The following is a 24,646-nucleotide window of genomic DNA, read 5'->3' as shown; positions in this document are numbered from 1 at the left end:
CGCATCCAGAGATCTACCGCTCTGTAAGAAAAACGTTCCCCTCATATCCCCTTTGAGACTCCTTTTTAAACACGTCTTTTTGTTTTTGATACCCTACCACAGGAATAAAGATTTTGAGCGTCTATCCCATCTTTGCCTCTCATGATCTTCTAAATTCTAATCGTCACCCCTGTTTTCGTTGCTCTAGGGACAAATAACTCTACAGTTCTACTCATCCTTTCTTATCAAATTCAATAATTTGAAGCCTTCTCATTCTTAAAAATGAACAATTCAATGTTCATGTCAAACATTGTTTAATGTTCAAATGGGCCAAACACAGGCAGGTGGGACTAGTATAGATGGGGCATGTTGGTCAGTGTGGACAAGTTGGGCTGAAGGGCCTGTTTCCATGCTGTGTGACACTATGCTGTTGTGTTGTAGACTACCCAAGTGGAATATGAGGTGTTATTCCTCCAGTTTGCCTGTGTCCTCACTCTGGCAGTGGAGGAGTCTGGGGATACACAGGTTGGTATGGAAATGGGAAGGGAAATTAAAATGGCAAGCAAGGGATATTGGCCTTTCACTTGTCCAGTGAAGAAGCTCTGACTGAGGTGATTTATTTTATAGTCCACACTTTGGTCGGCATAGCCACTGTCATACAGTGTTGATCTTTCATTTGCCATTGATACAACCCATGTGCCCGTTGATCTGTTGATATTATGAAGCACATCAAAAGCACATCAGTGGTTCAGAGGAATGCCAAAACCCATGGGTGGATTTTTTGGTTCTTCAGTCTTTTTGGACAACTGCATTGTTCTATTCTGTTCTTTTCCAGACATTGGTGAGATTGTAAAACATTCCCAGAATGGGGATGGAGACTAGATTATTTTTAATTATAGAGCTTGATTATCGTAAAAGCTTTAAAGATCAGTCTTCTTACACTGTCTCTAAAAGCAAGAACACATTACAGCAGATCAAGCATTAAATGCCTTTGCTTTCAGATCATTCCTGTATAGATCATTTCTAATGGCCTGTTTGGTATCCCAAGCCAGTTAGCACCAAGGCCTAAGGGACCCTGCCATAATTATCCTTCAGAATAACCGCTGTGCTTTTTGCTACGTTTGAGAGCATGTTCCTCGGCTTGAAGCAGGAGAATCGAGGCTTGGAGTTTTATCATTTAGTTAATGAAAGAGAAAAGGATGAGATAATTTTTTTTCATACTTCACTCTCCAAGTCAGCTATAATTCATGCCATTGAAATTTTAATCAAAATATATTTGGTTACAAGTTAGTCTGCTTCCTTGTGTGACCTCTCACAATCCAAAGGGAAAGATTCTCACACGTTTCATTGCCTTAGATTCATGCAAAAACAAAAGTATTTTGAAAGAAATGAATAATAAGAGCAAAGAGGCAATGGAAATGATCCCATGTTGCTTGACATTGCAGTGTTTAGCAACAAAACAGAAAATAGAGCTCATACGTTTACAGAGCCCTGTACACATTTCACTCTTTTGGGGACTTTAATTTTAGGAAAAAGGCTTTCCGGGCTTGAAATATATTTCCTTCAAAACTGTTATATTTTACAATTTCAATATGTCAAATAATGTTTAATAACATGTACAAAGGCATGCAAATATTGGCAACTGCAAAGGAAACAATGTCAAAATTTCTGTCTAGTTTAATTGAATGAATATTCTCATGCATAATTCACAGTGCTAGATTTATATCCGGATTTTCATAATACTGTACCATGTTGCCATTATATAAGATGTTGGTGAAGCTACATTTAAGAGTATTGCGTTCAGTTCTGGCCACCATGTTATAGGAAAGATGTCAAGCTGGAAAGAGTGCAGAGAAGATTTACAAGGATGTTGCCAGGACTCGAGGGCCTGAGCTATAGGGAGAGGTTGAGAAGGATAGGAGTTTATTCCTTCGAGTGTAGAAGGATGAGGGGGGTGATCTTATTGAGGTGTACAAAATCATGTAAGGAATAGATCGGATAAATCCACAGTCTTTTGCCTAGAGCAAGGGAACCAAGAACCAGAGGACTTAGGTTTAAGATGAGGGGAAGATTTAATAGGAACCTGAGGGGTAACATTTTTACACAATAGTGGTGGGTATACAGAATGAGCTGTTAGAGCAGATAGTTGAGGCAGGTATTATTGCAATGTTTAAGAAGTATTTAGATAGGTACATGGATAGAATAAGTTTAGAGGGATATTGGTCATCACAGTCAGGAAGGACTAGTGTAGATGAGGCATCTTGGTCGGTCTGGGCAAGTTGGGCCAAAGGACCCGTTACCATGCTCTATGACTATCAGTAAGAATGTCAGACTTTAGATTGTAGTGATTGTCATTATTTAGAAACAGACTGTTTGTCAATCAGAATAGGAAGTGGCATGAGTATGATGATGTTATGAACCCACCAACAGAATACAGTGAGGGCTGTGTGAACCAATGTGTTTCTTAAATATAGAAGGTGGAGAATGGAACATGTTTATTCCCAGGTTCAATCCTGACCTTGGGTATTGTCTGTGTGGAGTTTGCACATACACCCTGGGACTGTGTGCTCCGGTTTCCTCCCACATTCCAAATATGTGTGTAATTGACATCTGTAAATTGCACCAAGAGTGTAGGTTGTGGACGAGAAAATGGGACAACATAGAACTAGTGTGAATGGGTGATTGATGGTCAGCATGCACTCAGTAAGCCAAAGGCTGTTTCCATGCTATATCTATAAACAAAACTAAAATAAACTACTCCATAAGGGCACAGTGGTAGAGTTGCTGCCTTACAGCGTTTGCACCTCCAGAGACCCAGGTTCGATCCCGACCACGGGTGCTGTCTGGATGGAGTTTGTACGTTCTCCCCGTGACCGCATGGGTTTTCGCTGAGATCTCCGGTTTCCTCCCACACTCCAAAGATGTACAGGTTTGTAGGTTAAATTGGCTTGGTAGAAAAAATGTTTAATTGTCCCTAGTGTGCGTAAGGTAGTGTTAATGTGCAGGGATCGCTGGTCGGTGCGGACTCATGGGCCGAAGGGCCAGTTTCCACGCTGTATATCTAAACTAAACTTTAAAGGGCCTGTCCCACTTAGGCGATTTTTTCAGGTGACTGTCGGCGACTGTCAAAGTCGTAGCAGATCGCCGACAAAATTAACCCTACGACAATGTCCACGACAATGCCCGCGACAAGCTAAGACAAGTTACCACATAGGCGACGGCAAGCTGAAGACAACCTAGGACGTCCACTACGACAGGGACCACGGCAAGCAAGACAACCAACGGAAACCTGCACTTATGTGGAGGTGTCACAAGCACAACTCACACGTGAACAAACCGACAGCAAGGTCCCTCCAATGAAATTTCTAGGTATATTTTACATTCGTGTGAACTGTCCGTTTAAAAAAATAGATTTTGGCATGCAGTTATCCATCTTTCATAGGAATATAATGTTTTTGAATAAAGTTGATTTAGGTGATTTAAAAAAAAATTGGTGTCGGAATTTATTGAATTTCTAAGTACCTTATCATGACATCTCATTCAAAGATTCTAGTCGCATTCGTTTTGACCATTAAAATCAAACGCTGACACATGCGCTGCGCTATGAGAACACTTTTCAATCATTTATTTAGATCAATGAGGCAAGCACCTCCACAGACATTTCACTCCGTTTATTAAAGGCCAAAGCTCACACATAGACAGACACTACTAACACAAAGATAAACTGAGTTTTACTGCTATGCTTTTTGTAGGGGGTATGCACACCTGACCATAAAGGACAGTGACGTGTGAAATGGTCTGGCCGGACCTTGCTGTCCTTATGGTCAAAGCTCACACATAGACAGACACTACTAACACAAAGATAAACTGAGTTTTACTGCTATGCTGTTTGTAGGGGGTATGGCACACCTGACTATATGGACAGCAAGGTCCGGCCAAACCATTTCACACATCACTGTCCTTTATGGTCAGGTGTGCATACCCCCTACAAAAAGCATAGCAGTAAAACTCAGTTTATCTTTGTGTTAGTAGTGTCTGTCTTTGTGTGAGCTTTGGCCTTTAATAAATGTAGTGCAATGCCTGTGGATGTGCTTGCCTCATAGATCTAAATAAATGAATGAAAAGTGTTTTCATCGCGCAGCGCGTGTGTCAGCCTTTGATTTTAATGGTCAAAATGAATGCGACTAGAAACTTTGAATCAGATGTCATGATAAGGTACTTAGAAATTCAATAAATTCCGACACCTATTTTTTTTTAAATCACCAAAATCAACTTTATTCAAAAACTCATGATAAAGTACAGGTGACAACCTTGCAAACCTGGGGACAGCATGCGACAGCGCCCGCAATAAGCAACGATACCTGCCGACAAGCCAGCTGTCGCCGAGAAATTTCAAACCGGATGATTTCTCAGCGACGCGCCGAAGTCCACTATGATTTTTGGAAGACTCCTCACGATCACGCCCGCGACACCCCGGCGAACTGTGGGCGACAGCCTAGTCGCCGGCAGTCGCCTTAAAATCGCCTAAGTGGGACAGGCCCTTAAGTTTGAGGTGTGTGAATAAAATGGGAATGTGTGCTTTAGCACAGGGGCTTCCTTCGATCTAAATGCCTGGGACATAAGACAAAAGAACAAGAGAAATAGGCCCAGGAGTAAGCTATTCAGCATCTTTTCCTTGTTCTGCCATTCAAAAAAATCATGGCTGATTTTTGAATCTCAGCTCTTCTGTCCTGCACTGTCCTGACATAGAACAAAGAATAGAATCAGCACCTTTGACTTCCGTAATATATAAAAAAATAACCCACCTTGTCAAGCCCCTTCAGGATTCTGTACAATTCAATGCCATCTACCAAAAATAGGCTGAGCCTGTTTAAACTCTCCTTGTTGCACTCCCTCTATCACAAAAAATGTGGTAAATGTTGCATTTATTTTAGGTAATCACATCCAATTTCTCCATCCTCATGTCAGGATGCATGCAAAATTCCAAATGGGACAAGTAGTTGCAAAGATGACATTGTCTCTGGATGTGGTACCAGCAATCAGGGTTAGGGGGGGGGTCTCACAACAAAGTGCATTATGCTGACCACAGATGAGAAGAAATCTCTTCACTCTGAGCTTAATAAGTCCTTGTAATTCTCCAACATGAAGGCTGTGGAGACTCAGAGATAAAGCGATTTTGGGGGAATAAAGGAATATGGGATTCATACATGAAAGAGGTCTGAGGTAAAAAAATCAGCCACGTGCTAATGAAACCAAGGGCAGTCACAAGGGGCTGAATGGGCTACTGCTATTCTATTCTTATCCTCTAATGTTCTCATATTAGCACCAGGCTCGCATACTATAAAACCACCCTCCACCATTTGCAGGTTGCCCAGTCAACGGGAATGCTATGGGCTTTTATGGATGTGATAATCTTTAGAATCTAATTACTCCTCCTTGCTCTGCTTTCATTTACGCATTTGCCTTGGCTAATAACATAATTTTACAAGGAATCAAATAAAATTAGAGAGTCAATGACATTACTTGCGGCACTACTGTAAAATGGAAGCCAGCAGTTTGAATTGCCATAGGCTTTTCTTACCCTCAAAGATGCCACAAAGTGGGTAGTGGTGACATTTGTGAAACCTAAGGTTGTTTAAAAAAAACATACAACCAAAGTAAAATATTCCATGACTCAAAGAGCTAAAAATATTTGTGACAAAATGTATATTTAAGTTAATCTGTCATTTCAACATATTTGCATTTGTTATTTAAGAGCCTAAGAAATAAAAGCCAGAGTAGGACATATGGCCCCTCGAGGGTGCAATAGCATTCTTTAAGGTCATTGCTGATCTAATTGAAGGCCCAACTGCACTTTCTTGATTGCTCCACAAACTCCTTGACTCCCTTTTAGCTCGAGAATCTACCTTGGCCATGAATATTTTCAATGTTTCAGCTTGTGCTGCTCTCTGGTTAGAGAATGCCACAAATTCATGACACTCTAAAAAAAAAAAATCCTACGGCCCCCACAATCAAAATGTGGATTATAGAAATGACGGAGACCTTAAACGTGGAAAGAATCAGATTTTCCCTGTTGGATAAACAGGAATTATTTATTGGAATATGGTCTCCTTTTATTGATTACTTAAAGGGTCAGAATGGTTCAGCACAGGAACCTGACTAGCACTCGGACTAAAGAATGGATGAAATGCTATACTTTGAAATGTACGAATATATCTCGAATGAAGTTTTTGTTATTTTAATAAATTTCTCCACTCTTCTTTAACTAACTTTTTCCTTATCTTTATAATCTGTTTTTGTTTTTGTTTTTATTTTTCTTCTCTCTTTTTTCTTTCTTTACTTCATCTATTTCTTTAGTTCTATCTAGTTTTAAAAAAAAGGGGCAAAAGGTATTGGAGACAATATAATAATAATTGACAATATTATCAATTTAAAAATGTATGACTGTAAAGATGTAAACAGGTGATGTACCTATCTCCAATAAAAAATTTATTCAAAAAAAAAAAAACAAATCCACCTAGAGCCAGAGCTTCCGCATGAGTGGTAGCATCACTGGCTCTAAGTCATTACAATCTCTGTTCTACCATACTTGCCATTGTTTACAAGCTCCTTTGTGGAAAATTACACTTTCTTCCCCTGACCATGTGGATTTCCTGTGGGTGCTCTGGTTTCATCTTGCATCCCAAGGCATAAAGATTGGTAGGTTGATTTGTAACTGTAAATTGCTGGTGGAATGTAAAGGAGGGGTAGAATGTGAGGGAAGTTGATGAGAATGCAGCAGAATAAAATGGGTGGATGGTGTTCGGCATGGACTCAGTGAGATGAAGAGCCTGTTTCTAAGCTGTATGTCTCCGTGTCTGTATATACATCCAGCAGATCCTCTACTTTCAATGTTCCACCACTGTGTCAATGACAATAGACAATAGACAATAGGTGCAGGAGTAGGCCATTCGGCCCTTCGAGCCAGCACCACCATTCAATGTCATCATGGCTGATCATTCTCAATCAGTACCCCGTTCCTGCCTTCTCCTCATACCCCCTGACTCCGCTATCCTTAAGAGTTCTATCTAGCTCTCTCTTGAAAGCATTCAGAGAATTGGCCTCCACTGCCTTCTGAGGCAGAAAATTCCACAGATTTACAACTCTCTGACTGAAAATGTTTTTCCTCATCTCCGTTCTAAATGGCCTACCCCTTATTCTTAAACTGTGGCCCCTGGTTCTGAACTCCCCCAACATTGGGAACATGTTTCCTGCCTCTAACGTGTCCAACCCCTTAATAATCTTATATGTTTCAATAAGATCCCCTCTCATCCTTCTAAATTCCAGTGTATACAAGCCTAGTCGCTCAAGTCTTTCAACATACGACAGTCCCGCCATTCCGGGAATTAACCGAGTAAACCTAAGCTACACGCCCTTAATAGCAAGAATATCCTTCCTCAAATTTGGAGACAAAAACTGCACACAGTACTCCAGGTGCGGTCTCACTTGAGCCCTGTACAACTGCAGAAGGACCTCCTTGCTCCTATACTCAACTCCTCTTGTTATGAAGGCCAACATTCCATTGGCTTTCTTCACTGCCTGCTGTACCTGCATGCTTCCTTTCAGTGACTAGGACACCCAGATCTCGTTGTACTAACTTGACACCATTTAGATAATAATCTGCCTTCCTATTCTTACCACCAAAGTGGATAACCTCACACTTATCCATATTAAACTGCATCTGCCATGCATCGCCCCACTCACACAACCTGTCCAAGTCACCCTGCAACCTCATAGCATCTTCCTCATAGTTCACACTGCCACCCAGCTTTGTGTCATCTGCAAATTTGCTAATGTTACTTTTAATCCCTTCATCCAAGTCATTAATGTATATTGTAAATAGCTGCGGTCCCAGCACCGAGCCTTGTGGTGCCCCACTAGTCACTGCCTGCCATTCTGAAAGGGACCCATTTATCCCCACTCTTTGCTTTCTGTCTGTCAACCAATTTTCTATCCATGTCAGTACCCTACCCCCAATACCATGTGCTCATGAACTGAAGGCATTCAACTGAATGCCTTCAGTTGAAGCTCTGTAATTCCCCCTCTAAACCTCTTCAACTCTCCCTTCCTATCCTAATTTAAGAAGTTTGTATAGATCCACTCCCAGACAAGACTTCAGTCACCTGTCCTCAGAAATTCTTACATGTTTCAAAATGCTCCTCTGGACCTTAGGGCATTTTACTATCTCAAAGGCAACTTGTAAATACGGGTTGTTGACATCACGTTATGATTTAATTGGTAGTGTTCTTATTTCATTCAACTGTGAATTGAAACAGTTTCTTCTCAGAATAACCACCATCTAACTCAGTGCAACATTATTGAGAAACTTGGTTTGAATGCCAACAACTTTTCCCGACATTAACCAGGTACAAAGGTAATTTTATTTTAATTATTTTAATGTAATATTTTCTAATTTAGATGTGTTTTTATATACTATTAGTTAAGAAAGTATGTTTTTTGTCTTTTTATTTATTTACTTCACTTTCAGTATTTCTTAAGTGTACCTAAATGTCAAACACATTCAAAGCCAATAAACTTCATTGGCAGCTTTGACAGCCGGCAAAGCCTCAACCTGACCCTACCCTTGTCCATAGTCGAATATTCATGGGGGTAGGGGACTCGGCATTGTGCCGGCTGAGGCCAACGATTGGTCAAACCTTGTCACCTGACTCCTGGGCAGGGAGAGGCATTGAGTCCAGATCTTCTCATCTAGCTCGGCTGAGAGAGACAAATATGGTGGCCATGGAACACGAGTCTAGACACAGGGACCAGTTCAGCCTGATTCCACACCTCCATATGACATTGATAAAGGCCAATTTCTCATTTTTTCATGTTTCCTATCATTCTGATATTCCCATCAACTTTACTATTTACCTGTGCACCAAAATTGAAATTACAGTGGCCTATTAACCTACCAATCCTCATGTCCTAGGGATGTGGGAGGAAATGTGTACCCCAGGTAAACCCACGCAGTCACATGGAGAACATTCAAATTCTACACTGACAGCACTGGAGGTCATGATTAAACCCAGATTGTTAGTGCTACTAACAGCATCGCTGTGCCACCAGTGATTCACCCTGTTGATTCCTTATTTTGTTTAATTCCTTATTTTTTAGGCTCTAGAGTCATACAGCACATAAACAGGCACTTTGGCCCACCAGGTCTCTGCTGACCATCAAGCACCTATCTATGCTAATCAGCACTTAGTCCATAGTCTACTGGCAATAAATTACATGAAAAATGTTGGATCAGTTCAACATGTTTCAAAATACGGCACAGGCACTGCATGATGATACTCACATCTTCTTCTGTCTCTCCCGGAGCTCTGGTGATGTGGAGGATTGCTGTTCAGTGTCCAGATCACTCACTTGCTGCTGCATGAAACTTGCGCTGTTTTCAGCATCGAACACCTAAGACCGTTACAGAAGAGAGGAGGATGAAACCACTCAACCTCTGGAGATATGGGCCTGACTTTAACAGTGTCATCTATACCAGCAACCCATTCTCTCCTTCCCACCAACAGCTGTTCCCCAATACAGTTGGCACAAACTGACCCAGAGGAGGAGAATGAACAGGAGATGGAGATAGTGGAGGAGAAGGAGGTGGTGGAGGAGAATGTAGTCATATACCACAGAAACACTACATCCATGCCACCGCTATCCCCATCTACAATGATCCCATCCATCTGCACAGGGCCTGTGGTCCGTTGACTTCAGAGAGCAGGTGCCTGTTACTCACTGTGGGTATTTGTTCTTTCCTGGCTTGTTCTTATTCTTCCCTGGTCCATTAAGCAGGCCAACTGAATAAAATGCCTGATGATAGAGATGCTGCTGACACAAAATCTGGTGGGGGTCTGCTTCTGCACTGAAAGTGGCACAGTTGTCATGTGTGATATTATTAATCGGTGGAGGCGAGGGCTTTCTTGAACCTCTGCCTGCCCTCAGGTGGATGTGCTCCCACAACACTGTTGAGGAAGGATTTCCAAGGTTTATATCACGTGAAGATGAAGGCCCCGAATATATTTCTGGGTCAGGATGGTGTGTAACCCGGAGTAGAACCTGTAGGCTGTGGCATTCCCACGTACCTGCTCTCTTGTTCTTATTGGTGATGGAGGTCATGGGTTGGGGTGATTATGTGAGAGAAACCTGGGTAAGTAACTGCAGTTAATTTTGTATGTGGACCACACTACAGCCACTGTGTACCAGTGATAGAGGGAATCAATGTTTGGGATGGGAGTGGGAAGTCATTTAAGAGGATATGTGGAAAAAGCAGGAACGAGGTACTGATTTTAGATGATCTGCCATGATCATATTAAATGGCGGTGCTGTTCAAAGGGTCGAATGGCCTACACCTGCACCTATTTTTCTATGTTTCTATGTCAAGAGGTGGGTCATGCCGTGGGATACCCAGCCTCCGACCTGCATAACCCAGAGGTATGAATATTGATTTCATTAACTTCAAGTAACCCTTGCATCTCCTCTCTCTCTCTCCGTCGCTCCCCGAACCCTAGTCATCATACTAGTTATCATCACCTACCCCACAACCCACAATGGGCCATTGTGGGCTCCACCTTTCCTTGGGATATCTTTTGCATATCTTTCATTCATTTGTTCTTTGTACCTTCTATATCTCTCATTTCCCTTTCCCCAGAATCTGTCAGAAGAAGGGTCTCGACCCGAAACCTCACATATTCCTTTTCTCCAGACATGCTGCCAGAGTCACTCCAGCTTTTTGTGTCCATCTTCTATTTATGTGGCTGGTTCAGTGGCAAATTATGGCAATTTATTTAAACACATCTTTAATGTTTACGATGGACACGGCATTCACATCCCACCCTTAGGTACATTTAGTCTCCCCGTTAACAGTGATCTTGATGTGGAAACTTTGCAGCCTTGCACTCTAGTAATGATTTGAGCAGTGTTTCAATAGCAGAGACATTATTAGATGTGCCTCACAAGTGGAACTGACAACTAGCTCCACTGTGCTGACGGCAATATTAGGCAATATTTATGTTATGTAAGTATGAATGAAGTCCCCAATGAAGAAGAAAAATGCTAAAATATTTCTTGGGTATCACCTCTGATTACAATGTGTGGAGAATGAAATTGTCACACGCATCAATGCATAGTACTCCTTTGAAGTTGGAACCTGGACTGTGATACTGCTGAGGCACTTTAGAAAATCATTATTCAACTTGCTGCCACCAGTAATCTGGAACTTGCCGCATGAAAAATTCTACAGATTCTTTTACCTTAAATCTGTTTTCTGTCGTTTCTCACTCTTCTACCACTGGAAACGGCGTTTTAATTTTTTTTATATCTTTGAAAACTGCTTCAACCTCTAACAAAATGGGTGGTACAGTTAGTCGTGCTGCTGCCTCACAGCACCAGGGACCTGGGTTCAATCCTGACCTGGGGTGCCGTGTATGTGAAGTTTGCATGCTTTTCCTGTGGCTGTTAGTGTTTGCTCAGGGTGTTCTGGTTTTGTCCCACATCCCAAAGATGTGTGGTCTGGTTGGTTAATTGGATTCTGGAAATTGTCCCTGGTGTGCAGTTGAGTGGCAGAATCTGGGAATGGTTGATGAGTCTGGAAAGATGAAAAATAATCAGATCAATATAAGATTAGTGTGAATGATCGGTTGAGGGTCAATGTGCAGTTGGTGAGTCAGAGAGCCTGTTTCTGTCCTGTATGACTCTAAATTTTCTCTTAGCTTTCTCTTGCTGTGGAGAACAAGTCCAGCTCTTTCATCTTCCCACAGAAGTTGTTCGTCCCTTGTCGGATTTATTTGTTTTTCAATAGCAATTTATAAGATAGAGCAGTCTTGTTGAAACAAGGCAGCTGCCATTAGATGAAGATTAAATAATTCTCATAGATAGCAACTTTTCACTAACATTGGAACATTTTACAGACTGAGGTAAAAACTGAAACCCCCACATAAGATTAAGATAGGAGCTTAAACATCACAAAAAAAGTACTTTAAAGTACATTATTTAAAATATATATTTATCTCCCCCTTATCATTTAGAAGGATGAGGGGGGATCTTATTGAAACATATAAGATAATTAGGGGATTGGACACATTAGAGGCAGGAAACATGTTCCCAATGTTGGGGGAGTCCAGAACAAGGGGCCACAGTTTAAGAATAAGGGGTAGGCCATTTAGAACGGAGATGAGGAAGAACTTTTTCAGTCAGAGAGTGGTGAAGGTGTGGAATTCTCTGCCTCAGAAGGCAGTGGAGGCCAGTTCGTTGGATGCTTTCAAGAGAGAGCTGGATAGAGCTCTTAAGGATAGCGGAGTGAGGGGGTATGGGGAGAAGGCAGGAACGTTCTTTATGTAATAAGCCCACTTTCAGTTGTACTATGCCAACAGCATAAAATCTGCTCTCTTAAATATGGCCAAGGTTAACAATCGCCCGTACACTAGTTCCATGTTATCCTAGTTTCGCTTCCTACACACTGGGAGCAATTTACAGAAGCCAATTAATGGAATGTGGGAGGAAATCAAAGCACCTGGAGAAAACCCAAGCAGTCCCGGGGGAGAATGTACAAACTCCATATGGACAGCACCTGTGGTCAGGATCCAACCCAGGTCTCTGGCTCTATAAGGCAGTAATGGGCCTGTCCCACTTAGGCGATTTTTTAGGCGACTACCGGCGACTGTCAAAGTCGTAGCAGATTGCCAAACTTTTCTTTTACCCGACGACAATGAACACGACAATGCCGAGTCAGGTCAAGATTACAGCGTCTTCGGAATCATCGCGAAATCCCCACGCTGTCAATGCTTCTCCGGCGTCCTAATTTTCGCTGAAATCACTGACAAGTCGGTAAGTACTTGAGAGTTTTGAACTATAACATCTTGTATGGGTTACTTAAAAACCAAGCTTCACTGTAACAAGGCATAAACTGGATATATGTCCAGTTTACTAATTAGCTGTATTAAAAAAAAATTTTTTTAAAGCGGTTAACTGGATTTTTGTGAATAGTGTGTGGGCATTCTTTAAAAATGTACAGGAGATGTATATCTGGTTTCTGGGTTGCATATCTGGGTTGGGAGCCCACTTTAAATGTAATGGCTGAAGGCCATAAACATCGCAAAATTCCCATGCTTACCTGACCGTCAAACTGTCGCCTCCAATCTACCTATCAAATGGCCTTAAGGTAAATAAATTGGTTAAACACATGCATTTTATGGTATTTTGAAATGACTTTACTTATTTTAATATTATGTGCTTCTCAATGCATCTAAGAGAACCTAGCAAACCTGGGAACAGCAAGCGACAGCGCCCACAATAAGCAACGATACCTGGCGACAAGCCAGCTGTCGCCGAGAAATGTCACTCCAGATGATTTCTCAGTGACACGCTGAGATCCACTACGATTCTTGGAAGACTCCTCACGATCGTGCCCGCGACATCTGGCGAACTGTCGGCGACAGCCTAGTCGCCGGCAGTCGCCTTAAAATCGCCTAAAGTGGGACAGGCCCTTAACTCCAGTCTTGTGCCCCTGTGCTGCCTTAAAAAGAGAACTTTTTCTTTCTTTATCAGAATTCAAATTTCAGAAAAAAATTCTGTCCTAATATATTTTAAAAGTCGTAATTATATCCACTTCTATAGCTTCTCTAGCAACTCATTTTGCATACTACCCTGTGAGTGAAAAAGTTGACTCTGAGGTCCCTCTTAAATCTCTCACCTTAAGCCTATTCACTTTATCCATCCCCCCAGGATCTTGTACCCTTAATTGGATGTTCTCTCTGTCTCCAATGGGCACTAAAGTTGAAGGTCCCAACCTCTACAGCCTCTCACTATAACTCTAGCGCTTAACCTCAGGTAACATCCTGGTAAATCCACTGTGTACCCTTTCCAACTTCTTTACAGCCTTCTTATAGTTGGACAACTAAAACTGCACACTGTAATCTAAGTGAGGTTTCAACAATGACTTGTGCAGTTGCATCTTTTCTCAACGTTTGTACTCAACACCTCTCCCCATGAAGGCAAGCGTGGCTAACACCTTTTCATTACCCTGTACACCTGACTCGTCACTTTCTGCGAAACATGCACCATTTCCCCCAGATCTCTATTCTACAACACTCTCCAGGGCTCAGCAATTTGCAGTATTTAAAGTCTTGCCCTGGTTTGACATAGCAAAAATGCAACAACTCACACTTATCAGAATTAAATTCCATTTGCCAGGTTTTAAGCAAAATCACGAAAGAGTAAACTGCCTCCCTAAAACTGGGTGAAATGTTGGGTGCCATTATCTGCCGGGTCACCTCATGGACCCAAAGTGGGAACTTTGCCTGGTATTTTTAGCTTTGACACATAAGCAAGCTCCCTGTACTTGGTCAACATTGCAAACTCCATAAAACAACAACGATCCGTTTGAATCTTCTGATTAACTTCCATTCAAAGATTTTGACATGCTGATTTAATAACTCAAATAAATTAAACAATATTGATGAAATGGTGGAGTTCACCTTACACCTCCTCTTTACAAAATGGGCAGCAACCAGTAAGTAATTTAGTAATTCAACATGATCAATTGTATTTAATAAAACATGCTCACAAGTTCTCCAAAATACAGTGTGGTATGGATTTTCTGCACGGCATAATTTTCTAATGACCTTACAGTTAATGAAATATATATTGAGGTTTCCTTTCCATGTCATTTATGTGTATAATTAAAGGGTAAATAATATAGCCACAAATAATTTATACATATTCTGCCAATTGCTGTAGCTTCCAGCAATTTTGTATCTTATTTAAAAAGGTTATTTGTATTCAAATATTAATATGTTCAATACTCTGAAGTAAGGTTTGGGCTCACAGATTTTAAACTATGTGCAGATGATTGGGATACACCAGCCACACTGGTGTTTCGTGGGCTGCAGGGAAGTTTAGCACTGTTAATCGCCTTGTGCCTTTATAAGATGGGACACAACTAGCCGATATCCATGGCACTTTACAGCCAATGATGCACATTTTTAAAGCATAGTCGCTGTCACAATGCACAAAACAAAGTTGTTAACTGTACACAACAAGCTGCCACAAGCAGCAGAAATGTGAAAACGATCAGCTGGGTAACATTGAGTGAAGAATAACTCTCCTGCTTCTCTTCCAAATGATGATCCATCCCAACATGTGTAGGGAGGACCTGCAGATGCTGGTTTACTCTGTAGACACAAAATGCTGGAGTAACTCAGCGGGACAGGCAGCATCTCTGGAGAGAAGGAATGGGTGACATTTCAGGGCGAGAATGAAGAAGGGTCTCGAACTGAAATGATACCCATTCTTTCTCTCCAGAGACGCTGTTTGTCCCACTGAATTATCTTAAAATCTCCTACTTGGAGAGCAGATCAGGTTCAGTTTAATGTCTCCTACAAAGATGCACAATGGAGGGTCAGCCTAGATGTGAGGCACTCTGCTAGGGCTTGAGCCCACAAACTATTTTGTTTGGGAGACATGATGGCCACTAACTGAGTCATAGAAAGGTTAGCTTGTGGGAAACAAAATAATTTGCTGGGAGATTCAATGAGACAGGGGGTCAGGGCTTGCTGGCTGTCATCCATGGTTCCCAACAGTTTGGCTGGCATTTGACCATTTAAATGGAAGCGAGTCCAGACCTATACCTGAAGGTATCACAAAATGCTGAAGTAACTCAGCGGGTCAGGCAGCATCTCTGGAGAGAAGGAATGGGTGACGTTTCGGGTCGAGACCCTTCTTCAGTCTGAAGAAGGGTCTCGACCCAAAACGTCACCTATTCCTTCTCTCCAGGGATGCTGCCTGACCCGCTGAGTTACTCCAGCATTTTGTGATACCTTCGATTTGTACCAGCATCTGCAGTTATTTTCCTACACAACCAGATCTATACCCAATCACTGAGTCCAGAACTTATCAATAGATTTGGTGTGCCAAGTCCAACAGTGTGAACTGTCACAGGACTCCCAATGATACTGAGGTATAGATTCTGCGATTCTGCATTAAATCTGACTACACAGGCAATGGCTAAGCAATTTCTTTTAACTATTTTGATTCATTTTAATGCTTTTAATTATTTGCACGCACATTTCATTCACTTATTTTGCTAACTTTTTAAACATGTCTAAAGCTTTAGCAGATTGGCCGTGTTTCCATGACAACTGTCAAGCCTCTTGGTAAATATGCTTCAAGTTCAGTCAACAAAATGTGGTTCAGTGCAGGTATGGGCAGAACCTGCTTCATCCAGGCCCATTGGGACTGTGGACTTGTGGATTATTCACCAATACATTTCAATAGACAATAGACAATAGACAATAGACAATAGGTGCAGGAGTAGGCCATTCAGCCCTTCGAACCAGCACCGCCATTCAATGCGATCATGGCTGATCACTATCAATCAGTACCCCGTTCCTGCCTTCTCCCCATACCCCCTCACTCCGCTATCCTTAAGAGCTCTATCCAGCTCTCTCTTGAAAGCATCCAACGAACTGGCCTCCACTGCCTTCTGAGGCAGAGAATTCCACACCTTCACCACCCTCTGACTGAAAAAGTTCTTCCTCATCTCCGTTCTAAATGGCCTACCCCTTATTCTCAAACTGTGGCCCCTTGTTCTGGACTCCCCCAACATTGGGAACATGTTATCTGCCTCTAATGTGTCCAATCCCCTAATTATCTTATATGTTTCAATAAGATCCCCCCTCATCCTTCTAAATTCCAGTGTATACAAGCCCAATCGCTCCAGCCTTTCAACATACGACAGTCCCGCCATTCCGGGAATTAATCTAGTGAACCTACGCTGCACGCCCTCCATAGCAAGAATATCCTTCCTCAAATTTGGAGACCAAAACTGCACACAGTACTCCAGGTGCGGTCTCACCAGGGCCCGGTACAACTGTAGAAGGACCTCTTTGCTCCTATACTCAACTCCTCTTGTTACGAAGGCCAACATTCCATTGGCTTTCTTCACTGCCTGCTGAACCTGCATGCTTCCTTTCATTGACTGATGCACTAGGACACCCAGATCTCGTTGAACTCCCCCTCCTCCTAACTTGACACCATTCAGATAATAATCTGCCTTTCTATTCTTACTTCCAAAGTGAATAACCTCACACTTATCTACATTAAACTGCATCTGCCATGTATCCGCCCACTCACACAACCTGTCCAGGTCACCCTGCAGCCTTATTGCATCTTCCTCACAATTCACACTACCCCCCAACTTAGTATCATCTGCAAATTTGCTAATGGTACTTTTAATCCCTTCGTCTAAGTCATTAATGTATATCGTAAATAGCTGGGGTCCCAGCACCGAACCTTGCGGTACCCCACTGGTCACTGCCTGCCATTCCGAAAGGGACCCATTTATCCCCACTCTTTGCTTTCTGTCTGTTAACCAATTTTCTATCCATGTCAGTACCCTACCCCCAATACCATGTGCCCTAATTTTGCCCACTAATCTCCTATGTGGGACCTTGTCGAAGGCTTTCTGAAAGTCGAGGTACACCACATCCACTGACTCTCCTTGTCAATTTTCCTAGTTACATCCTCAAAAAATTCCAGTAGATTTGTCAAGCATGATTTCCCCTTCGTAAATCCATGCTGACTCGGAACGATCCCGTTACTGCTATCCAAATGCTCAGCAATTTCGTCTTTTATAATTGACTCCAGCATTTTCCCCACCACTGATGTCAGACTAACTGGTCTATAATTACCCGTTTTCTCTCTCCCTCCTTTCTTAAAAAGTGGGATAACATTTGTTATTCTCCAATCCACAGGAACTGATCCTGAATCTATAGAACATTGAAAAATGATCTCCAATGCTTCCACTATTTCTAGAGCCACCTCCTTAAGTACTCTGGGATGCAGACCATCAGGCCCTGGGGATTTATCAGCCTTCAGTCCCATCAGTCTACCCAAAACCATTTCCTGCCTAATGTGGATTTCCTTCAGTTCCTCCATCACCCTAGGTTCTCCAGCCCCTAGAACATTTGGGAGATTGTGTGTATCTTCCTCAGTGAAGACAGATCCAAAGTAACGGTTTAACTCGTCTGCCATTTCTTTGTTCCCCATAATAAATTCCCCTGCTTCTGTCTTCAAGGGACCCACATTTGCCTTGACTATTTTTTTCCTCTTCACGTACCTAAAAAAACTTTTGCTATCCTCCTTTATATTATTGGCTAGTTTACCCTCGTACCTCATCTTTTCTCCTCGTATTGCCTTTTTAGTTAACTTTTGTTGCTCTTTAAAAGAGTCCCAATCCTCTGTCTTCCCACTCTTCTTTGCTATGTTATACTTCCTCTCCTTAATTTTTATGCTGTCCCTGACTTCCCTTGTCAGCCACAGGTGTCTCTTACTCCCCTTAGAGTTTTTCCACCTCTTTGGAATAAATTGATCCTGCAACCTCTGCATTATTCCCAGGAATACCTGCCATTGCTGTTCTACCGTCTTCCCTGCTAGGGCCTACTTCCAATCAATTTTGGCCAGCTCCCGCCTCATGCCTCTGTAATCCCCTTTGCTATACTGTAATACCGACACTTCCGATTTTCCCTTCTGCCTTTCCATTTGCAGAGTAAAACTTATCATGTTGTGATATCATGTTTCAGCTTTCAAAGTAACCAAACTTCACAAGATAGACACAAAATGCTAAATGCACAGAGTAACTCAGCTTGAGACCCCCATCTGAAGAAGAGTCTCGACCCGAAATGTCACCCATTCCTTCTCTCCAGAGATGCTGCCTGTCCTGCTGAGTTACTCCAGCATGTTGTGTCTATCTTCAGTTTAAACCAGCATCTGCACTTCCTTCCACAAACTTCACAAGTATTGTTATAGAAATAGCAGCAATGAAGTCTCCTGTGAGGTTATAAAAGGCCATGTAAAATGGTCGATGCCACTCCCTGCATTTCTCGCAGCTGATGTGCAGTGAAAAACACATCCATTGTGCATCTAGATGGATTAAATCTACACAATGATTGGAAAACCAGTTGTTTAGCCAATGGGAGGAGACGTTTGGGGAAAACCCTGGCAGTGATGTTCCCTGCGGCATATAGCAGGATGGTTATAAATACAGATTTTTTAGGTGCCCTGGTGTATCATCCTCTTCTCTGTGATGATGTTGTAAATTTGTGATACTTGTGAGAACTTGTCTTAAGTTCTTGTCATCAAATATGGCAGTGAAACCAAGTGAGACTCAACTTGTAGTGAGATAGAGTCAAGGCCACTCATGCCAAAGACCCAGTCAAGGATGAGGTTCTTCAAAGTACTCCTTCCAGCAGGTCTAACTGCCTCTGTCCTGAATAACCTTTCCTTCATTCTTGGCTCTCAGCGGGCTGGCCCCCTGAGCATATCATTCAAAGATGGTTTTGACTGCTAAAAGATCCAAGCATATCACAGTTGTCGGTGTTTTGAGATCTTCTTGCATTCGTTCTACCTTCCAAATGTTCTGTATGTCATGGGTTTTCTGTTGGACTAGGCCTCATGTGAGAGTAGAACTGGCTCTTGAGACATGATGAAATTTCCAATCCAAAAATCTTTTGTTTTTAGGTGAAGGAAAGCTCCAGGCAGGCGCAGCAGAGCCATGCAAGAGCAGTCTCAGTGGCCCGCCGAGATTAAAACTGCATGCAGTGGGTAGCTTGGAAGACCAGAAGACCAGAGAGTCAAGGAGGGAGCCATTGGTGACTACGGTCATGAGGAGTGGGCCAGTTGGAGAGGGACAGGGGTATTGCTTCCAGCGCCTTCGAGGTCGGCTGCAGAGGCACCCCCTGGGATACAGAGGTGGTCTGGTGAGGAGAGGGATGTTCGAGTCGCTGGTTTGCAGCAGCCTGAGGCTTACCTGGGCTTATCTGGATCGGGGGCATTCCAGTTATTCCAGCATGTGGACGTACTTTGGACTTTTTATTTTTATTTGTAAACAGTGCCAAAATATGGTGACTGTGCATTTGTGGGTTGTGCAAATAAATCTCACTGTGCTGTGCATATATGACAATAAAGAACCATTGAACCACTGAATTATCTCCTGGTCATTCTCGTCAAACCAATCTTGGTATTTTCAGGTTCTGAAATAAAGGTTTCTTTGCAGTTAATTACAGTTGAAGTCAGGGCAATGCATGTCTGTAGCGATCTGCCCCTCTAATAGTTTTCGGGTTTTCTAGGGCTATCTGAGAAGGGTTTTTTCGGCAAAATCTTTGAGCCCTTCAACATTGACTTACTTCTGGTAGCATTTCTGCTGCTGCTGTTGTTTTGGGGCAGATTGATGGAGATACAGAACTGGTTCAGCAATAGTCACCCATGGACATTGCAACTTGATATGGCACGGGTGAAGTAGACTGGAAATATTGCCATCAAGTCATATGTTTGCCCTCTCGTGACACAGGTTATTGGTTATGACAAGATGATATCCTAAACATTTTGTCAGGAGGAGGACCCCTTGGGAATTAGTTTACTTAATCCCTCCTTCCTTCTTCAGTTTGGTTGCCCTCAGAAATCTGCCTCCGTCTTCCACCTGCTATATTTTGGCATGCATAAGTGAATCTTTACCAATGAGTCCACACTCAGCTCATACTCGGTGCAGACTGGTGCCAAGCAAGGCTGCACCATCGCTGCAAAACTTCTCTCAAACATTCTAGCAACAAGATTGCACCACATCTCCAACACATCTCCACATCTCCAATGGGCGGCACGGTAGCGCAGCGGTAGAGTTGCTGCTTTACAGCGAATGCAGCGCCGGAGACTCAGGTTCGATCCTGACTACGGGTGCTGCACTGTAAGGAGTTTGTACGTTCTCCCCGTGACCTGCGTGGGTTTTCTCCGAGATCTTCGGTTTCCTCCCACACTCCAAAGACGTACAGGTATGTAGGTTAATTGGCTGGGTAAATGTGAAAATTGTCCCTAGTGGGTGTAGGATAGTGTTAATGTGCGGGGATCGCTGGGCGGCACGGACTTGGTGGGCCGAAAAGGCCTGTTTCCGGCTGTATGTATATGATATGATGATATGATGATATGATGATATGCTTCCCTCTGGAATGAAGTTAATGTACAGAAAGCTAAATGACTGCTGCTCTGAGGTCACTGTGAACTCAAGTCATCCAGGTGCAGTGTGCAGATTGTGCTTGAGTATGCACTATGGTGGCGCAGCGGTAGAGTTGCTGCTTTACAGTGCTAGAGACCCGGGTTCGATTCTGTCTGCGGGTGCAGTCCGTATGGAGTTTGTACATTCTCCCTGTGACCTGTGTGGGTTTTCTCCGGGTGCTCCGGTTTCCTCCCACACTCCCAAGACGTACAGATTTGGAGGCTAATTGGCTTGGTAAAATTGTAAATTGTCTTTTATGTGTGTAGGATAGTGCTGGTGTGCGGAGATCATTGGTCAGCGCGGATACGATGGGCCGAAGTCCCCTAATCTCAGGAGCCACCGCTTAGTGAAGACAGTGAAAACAGATGGTGATGTTCACCATTACCTTCAGTGCACCAGTATTTTATTTGAGACGTAATGTCAGAGTTACATAGCAGACAAACCAGTTCATTGGCCCACTATGTCATACCTATCAATACCAATCCCACTTTCCTTCATTAATTACATATCCTTCCATGGCCTTGCTCATTCAAGTACCTGTCCACATGCCCCTTAAATGTTGTGACTGTTCTTGAATGCTTGAAGATCAAAACTGCTTCAAAACTCATACCTCTGCCCTGTCCTCCCATGAACGTCTGAGACATGAGCTATCGACAGTGGGCACCCCAACTCTGTCTCCACAAAGGCCTCCAAATCCATTGACAGGATAAGGCAACCTCTCATCAGCAACCTCTCCCAGAACCAACAAGCCCAACATAGAAGTTAATCCACCTCTGATAGGCACTCTATTCCAACCTCTGTCAGGCTTGATATTAGCAGGCAGATAGAGGAAAGCATTGAAGGTTGTCTCAGAGCCACCTTGAAAATGTGTACGATCTCCACCTACCTACAGAATTGCAGGCCCGTGTCCACTCAAAATAGAGAAGGGACATTCTGAATGTAATTCAGAACTTCAAGAAGCCTACGGAAGTCCAACATAAATGGTGGAGTACCACATTACCCCAACCACCCACCTGCGCGTCCCATCCAGCACCTTATACCCGTCTGTGGTAGACTCTGCAAGGGCCACAATGGCTTCATCAGCCATCCGAGAACCCTCAGAGTGTCAGTAACACATGCTCAAATCAAGAGATTGCCTATGACAAGAAGACCAGCACTAAACAAAAGTACCTACATTTGCAACAACCAGAAAATAAGGACAATAAAATTGTGACAATAAAAATAACTGAAATGCGTGGAAACTACCATCTGTTTAAAGGTTTCAAACACATGGAGAAAATAGCCATTAGAAGGATAACAGCGCTTCCACCATAACCATCGCATCTAATGTTGTTGTTAAAGCATTCCAGCTAGGTTTCAGCTGATGACAAACATGTTCAGACAAGCAATGCTATTTCCCTGTCAGACAAACTGTTTTTTTTAGTGGGAAGACATGAGAGAAAGAGGTTGGTAGAAACAGGTGTTACTTTCTGATGCTTGTAGAAAGTTAAAACATGCTTAAACTATTCCAAAGCAAAACACATCAATTTATTTTCAAAGCATTTTCAAATAGGTGTGTGGGCAAAGTCATTTACTGTATTTGAGTTGTGGTAGAGTAGTCGTTAGTGACATAGTTAGGTTTTGGTTATACCATATTCAGGTTTCCCATCTGGAACCCCAAACTGAAGTTGGTGATTTGGTTTCAAGCTCACATGTTGAGAACAGGTTGGAACAAATGATGATATTTTGTGTCAGAAATGGTAAAGTGGAAATTCATCACCATCATATAAATTGATGCAAGAGCTTGATTATCCATGTTGTGTTTATTGGTTATGGTGATGAAGTAGTTAAGTTCCAGGACTCAGAGGCTGTGACTAATGATTTGAAAATATGAATACAAATCCATCACGTTAAGTGAAGAATTTAAATTTAATTAATGGGAAAAATAAAACCTGCAGTAAAAAGCTAGTATTCGCAACTGTGACCATAAAACTATTAGATTGTCATAAAAACTAATATCCATATTTTGGGTCATATAACTACCCTCTGAAATAGCCAAGCATATCATTCAGTTCAAGCATAGTTATAACCAATATCATGTTAATTAAATAAATACAGAATTATGGATAGCTATTTACATTTTAGTTTAGAGATACAGCAGAAACAGGCCCTTCGGCCCACCGAGTCTGTGACGACCTGCAATCCCGTACACTAGTACTATTCTACACACTAGGGACTATTTATGTGTTTTACCAAAGCCAATTAACCTACAAATCTGTGCAACTTTGGTGTGTGGGAGGAAACCGGAGCACCCGGGGAAAACCCACATGGTCACGGGGAGAACGTATAAACTCCTTACAGTCAACACCCATAGTCAGGATGGAACGTGGGTCTCTGGCGCTGTAAGGCAGTAACTCTACTGCAGAGCCACCATGTCATCCCACATAGGCTATTGTAAATGAAGATGAGAGTATGTTGAATTGTTATTTTGCATCAGTTTCGACCATTGATGAGAAGGGTGGGCTTCAGGCCTACAGAAAAGTTAAATTATGATTGGGACTTAGAAGGATGAATGCAAGTAAAGGAATATCACTGCCAGCAAAAGGTGTCGGCGATCCAGGTTGAAGGTGAAAGGAAATTTCTTAATTAAGTTTGTGAATGCTTGCTAATTTACCCCATGGATATCTCCAAAACTGTGATCAACTGAATCTATATTCATTTGAATTTTTTTTCAATCTTCTCTGGTCAAGGTAATACTGAGCAAAGGGGGGGGGGGGGAGGGAGAGAGGGAGGGGGAGGGGGAGAGGGGGGGGGGGAGAGAGAGAGAGAGAGAGAGAGAGAGAGAGAGAGAGAGAGAGAGAGAGAGAGAGAGAGAGAGAGAGAGAGAGAGAGAGAGAGAGAGAGAGAGAGAGAGAGAGAGAGAGAGAGAGAGAGAGAGAGAGAGAGAGAGAGAGAGAGAGAGAGAGAGAGAGAGAGAGAGAGAGAGAGAGAGAGAGAGAGAAAAGTTTCATTATAGGGAGAGAAAAGGAGAAAGAGTGAGAGAGGAGGGAGGGTGTGTCGAAGCCAATGGGTAAATGAAGAGAGGAACATAAATTTGGAATGAGGGAGGTCTAACGTGTTCCTATGATTAAATGCTTGGACTCCCTCCTTTATGCATTTGGGAAATCCTTGTTGGTCCTGGACACCCATCTAGTTTGAACCACTAGCTTGCCACACAGAGATTTTTTCTCAATTAGAGAGATAAAATCTGTCGCAATTTATTATTTATCTTCAAACTTCCTTCCACTGTAATTATCCCTTATTACTGGGGAGGGAACTTTTAGCATAACAAACAATGCCATGTCTCATAACTTTAATTAGAAATAAGCTCTTCAGTACACAGTATAAGACTTGAACTTGATTTTCAAAGAATTTTACATTTGAATCACTGCTTTAAAGAAAATTCTATAACTTAAGTTTTCCCAACAGCAACAAGCAATCTATTATTTGCAGAAATAAATGTTCATTCATTTTACCTAAAACATATTCCCCAATAGCAAAAAAAGAGTTTCAAATCATTATAGTTGACAAGATCATTTCAGTGTCATTTGAGATGTTTTTGTCCAATTA

At 42.4% G+C, this 24,646-nt stretch overlaps 1 protein-coding gene across 1 annotated transcript in view; it reads right to left on the bottom strand.

The window, feature by feature from the left end:
- ofcc1 (orofacial cleft 1 candidate 1) overlaps positions 1–24,646 on the bottom strand; it is a 189,265-nt gene that overhangs the window by 6,696 nt on the left and 157,923 nt on the right. Inside the window, exons 13-14 of the mRNA XM_078398428.1 lie at positions 9,320–9,429; positions 5,561–5,604 (exon numbers count right to left, since the gene is read on the bottom strand). Of these exons, the coding sequence (XP_078254554.1) occupies positions 5,561–5,604; positions 9,320–9,429 (154 nt within the window). The remainder of the gene's footprint in view (positions 1–5,560; positions 5,605–9,319; positions 9,430–24,646) is intronic.

Source organism: Rhinoraja longicauda, chromosome 4, assembly GCF_053455715.1.
Source record: "Rhinoraja longicauda isolate Sanriku21f chromosome 4, sRhiLon1.1, whole genome shotgun sequence".
NCBI classification, from domain to species: Eukaryota; Metazoa; Chordata; class Chondrichthyes; order Rajiformes; family Arhynchobatidae; genus Rhinoraja; species Rhinoraja longicauda.
Note: the sequence above shows the minus strand (reverse complement) of the source record. Positions and strands in the feature narration are given on the sequence as shown.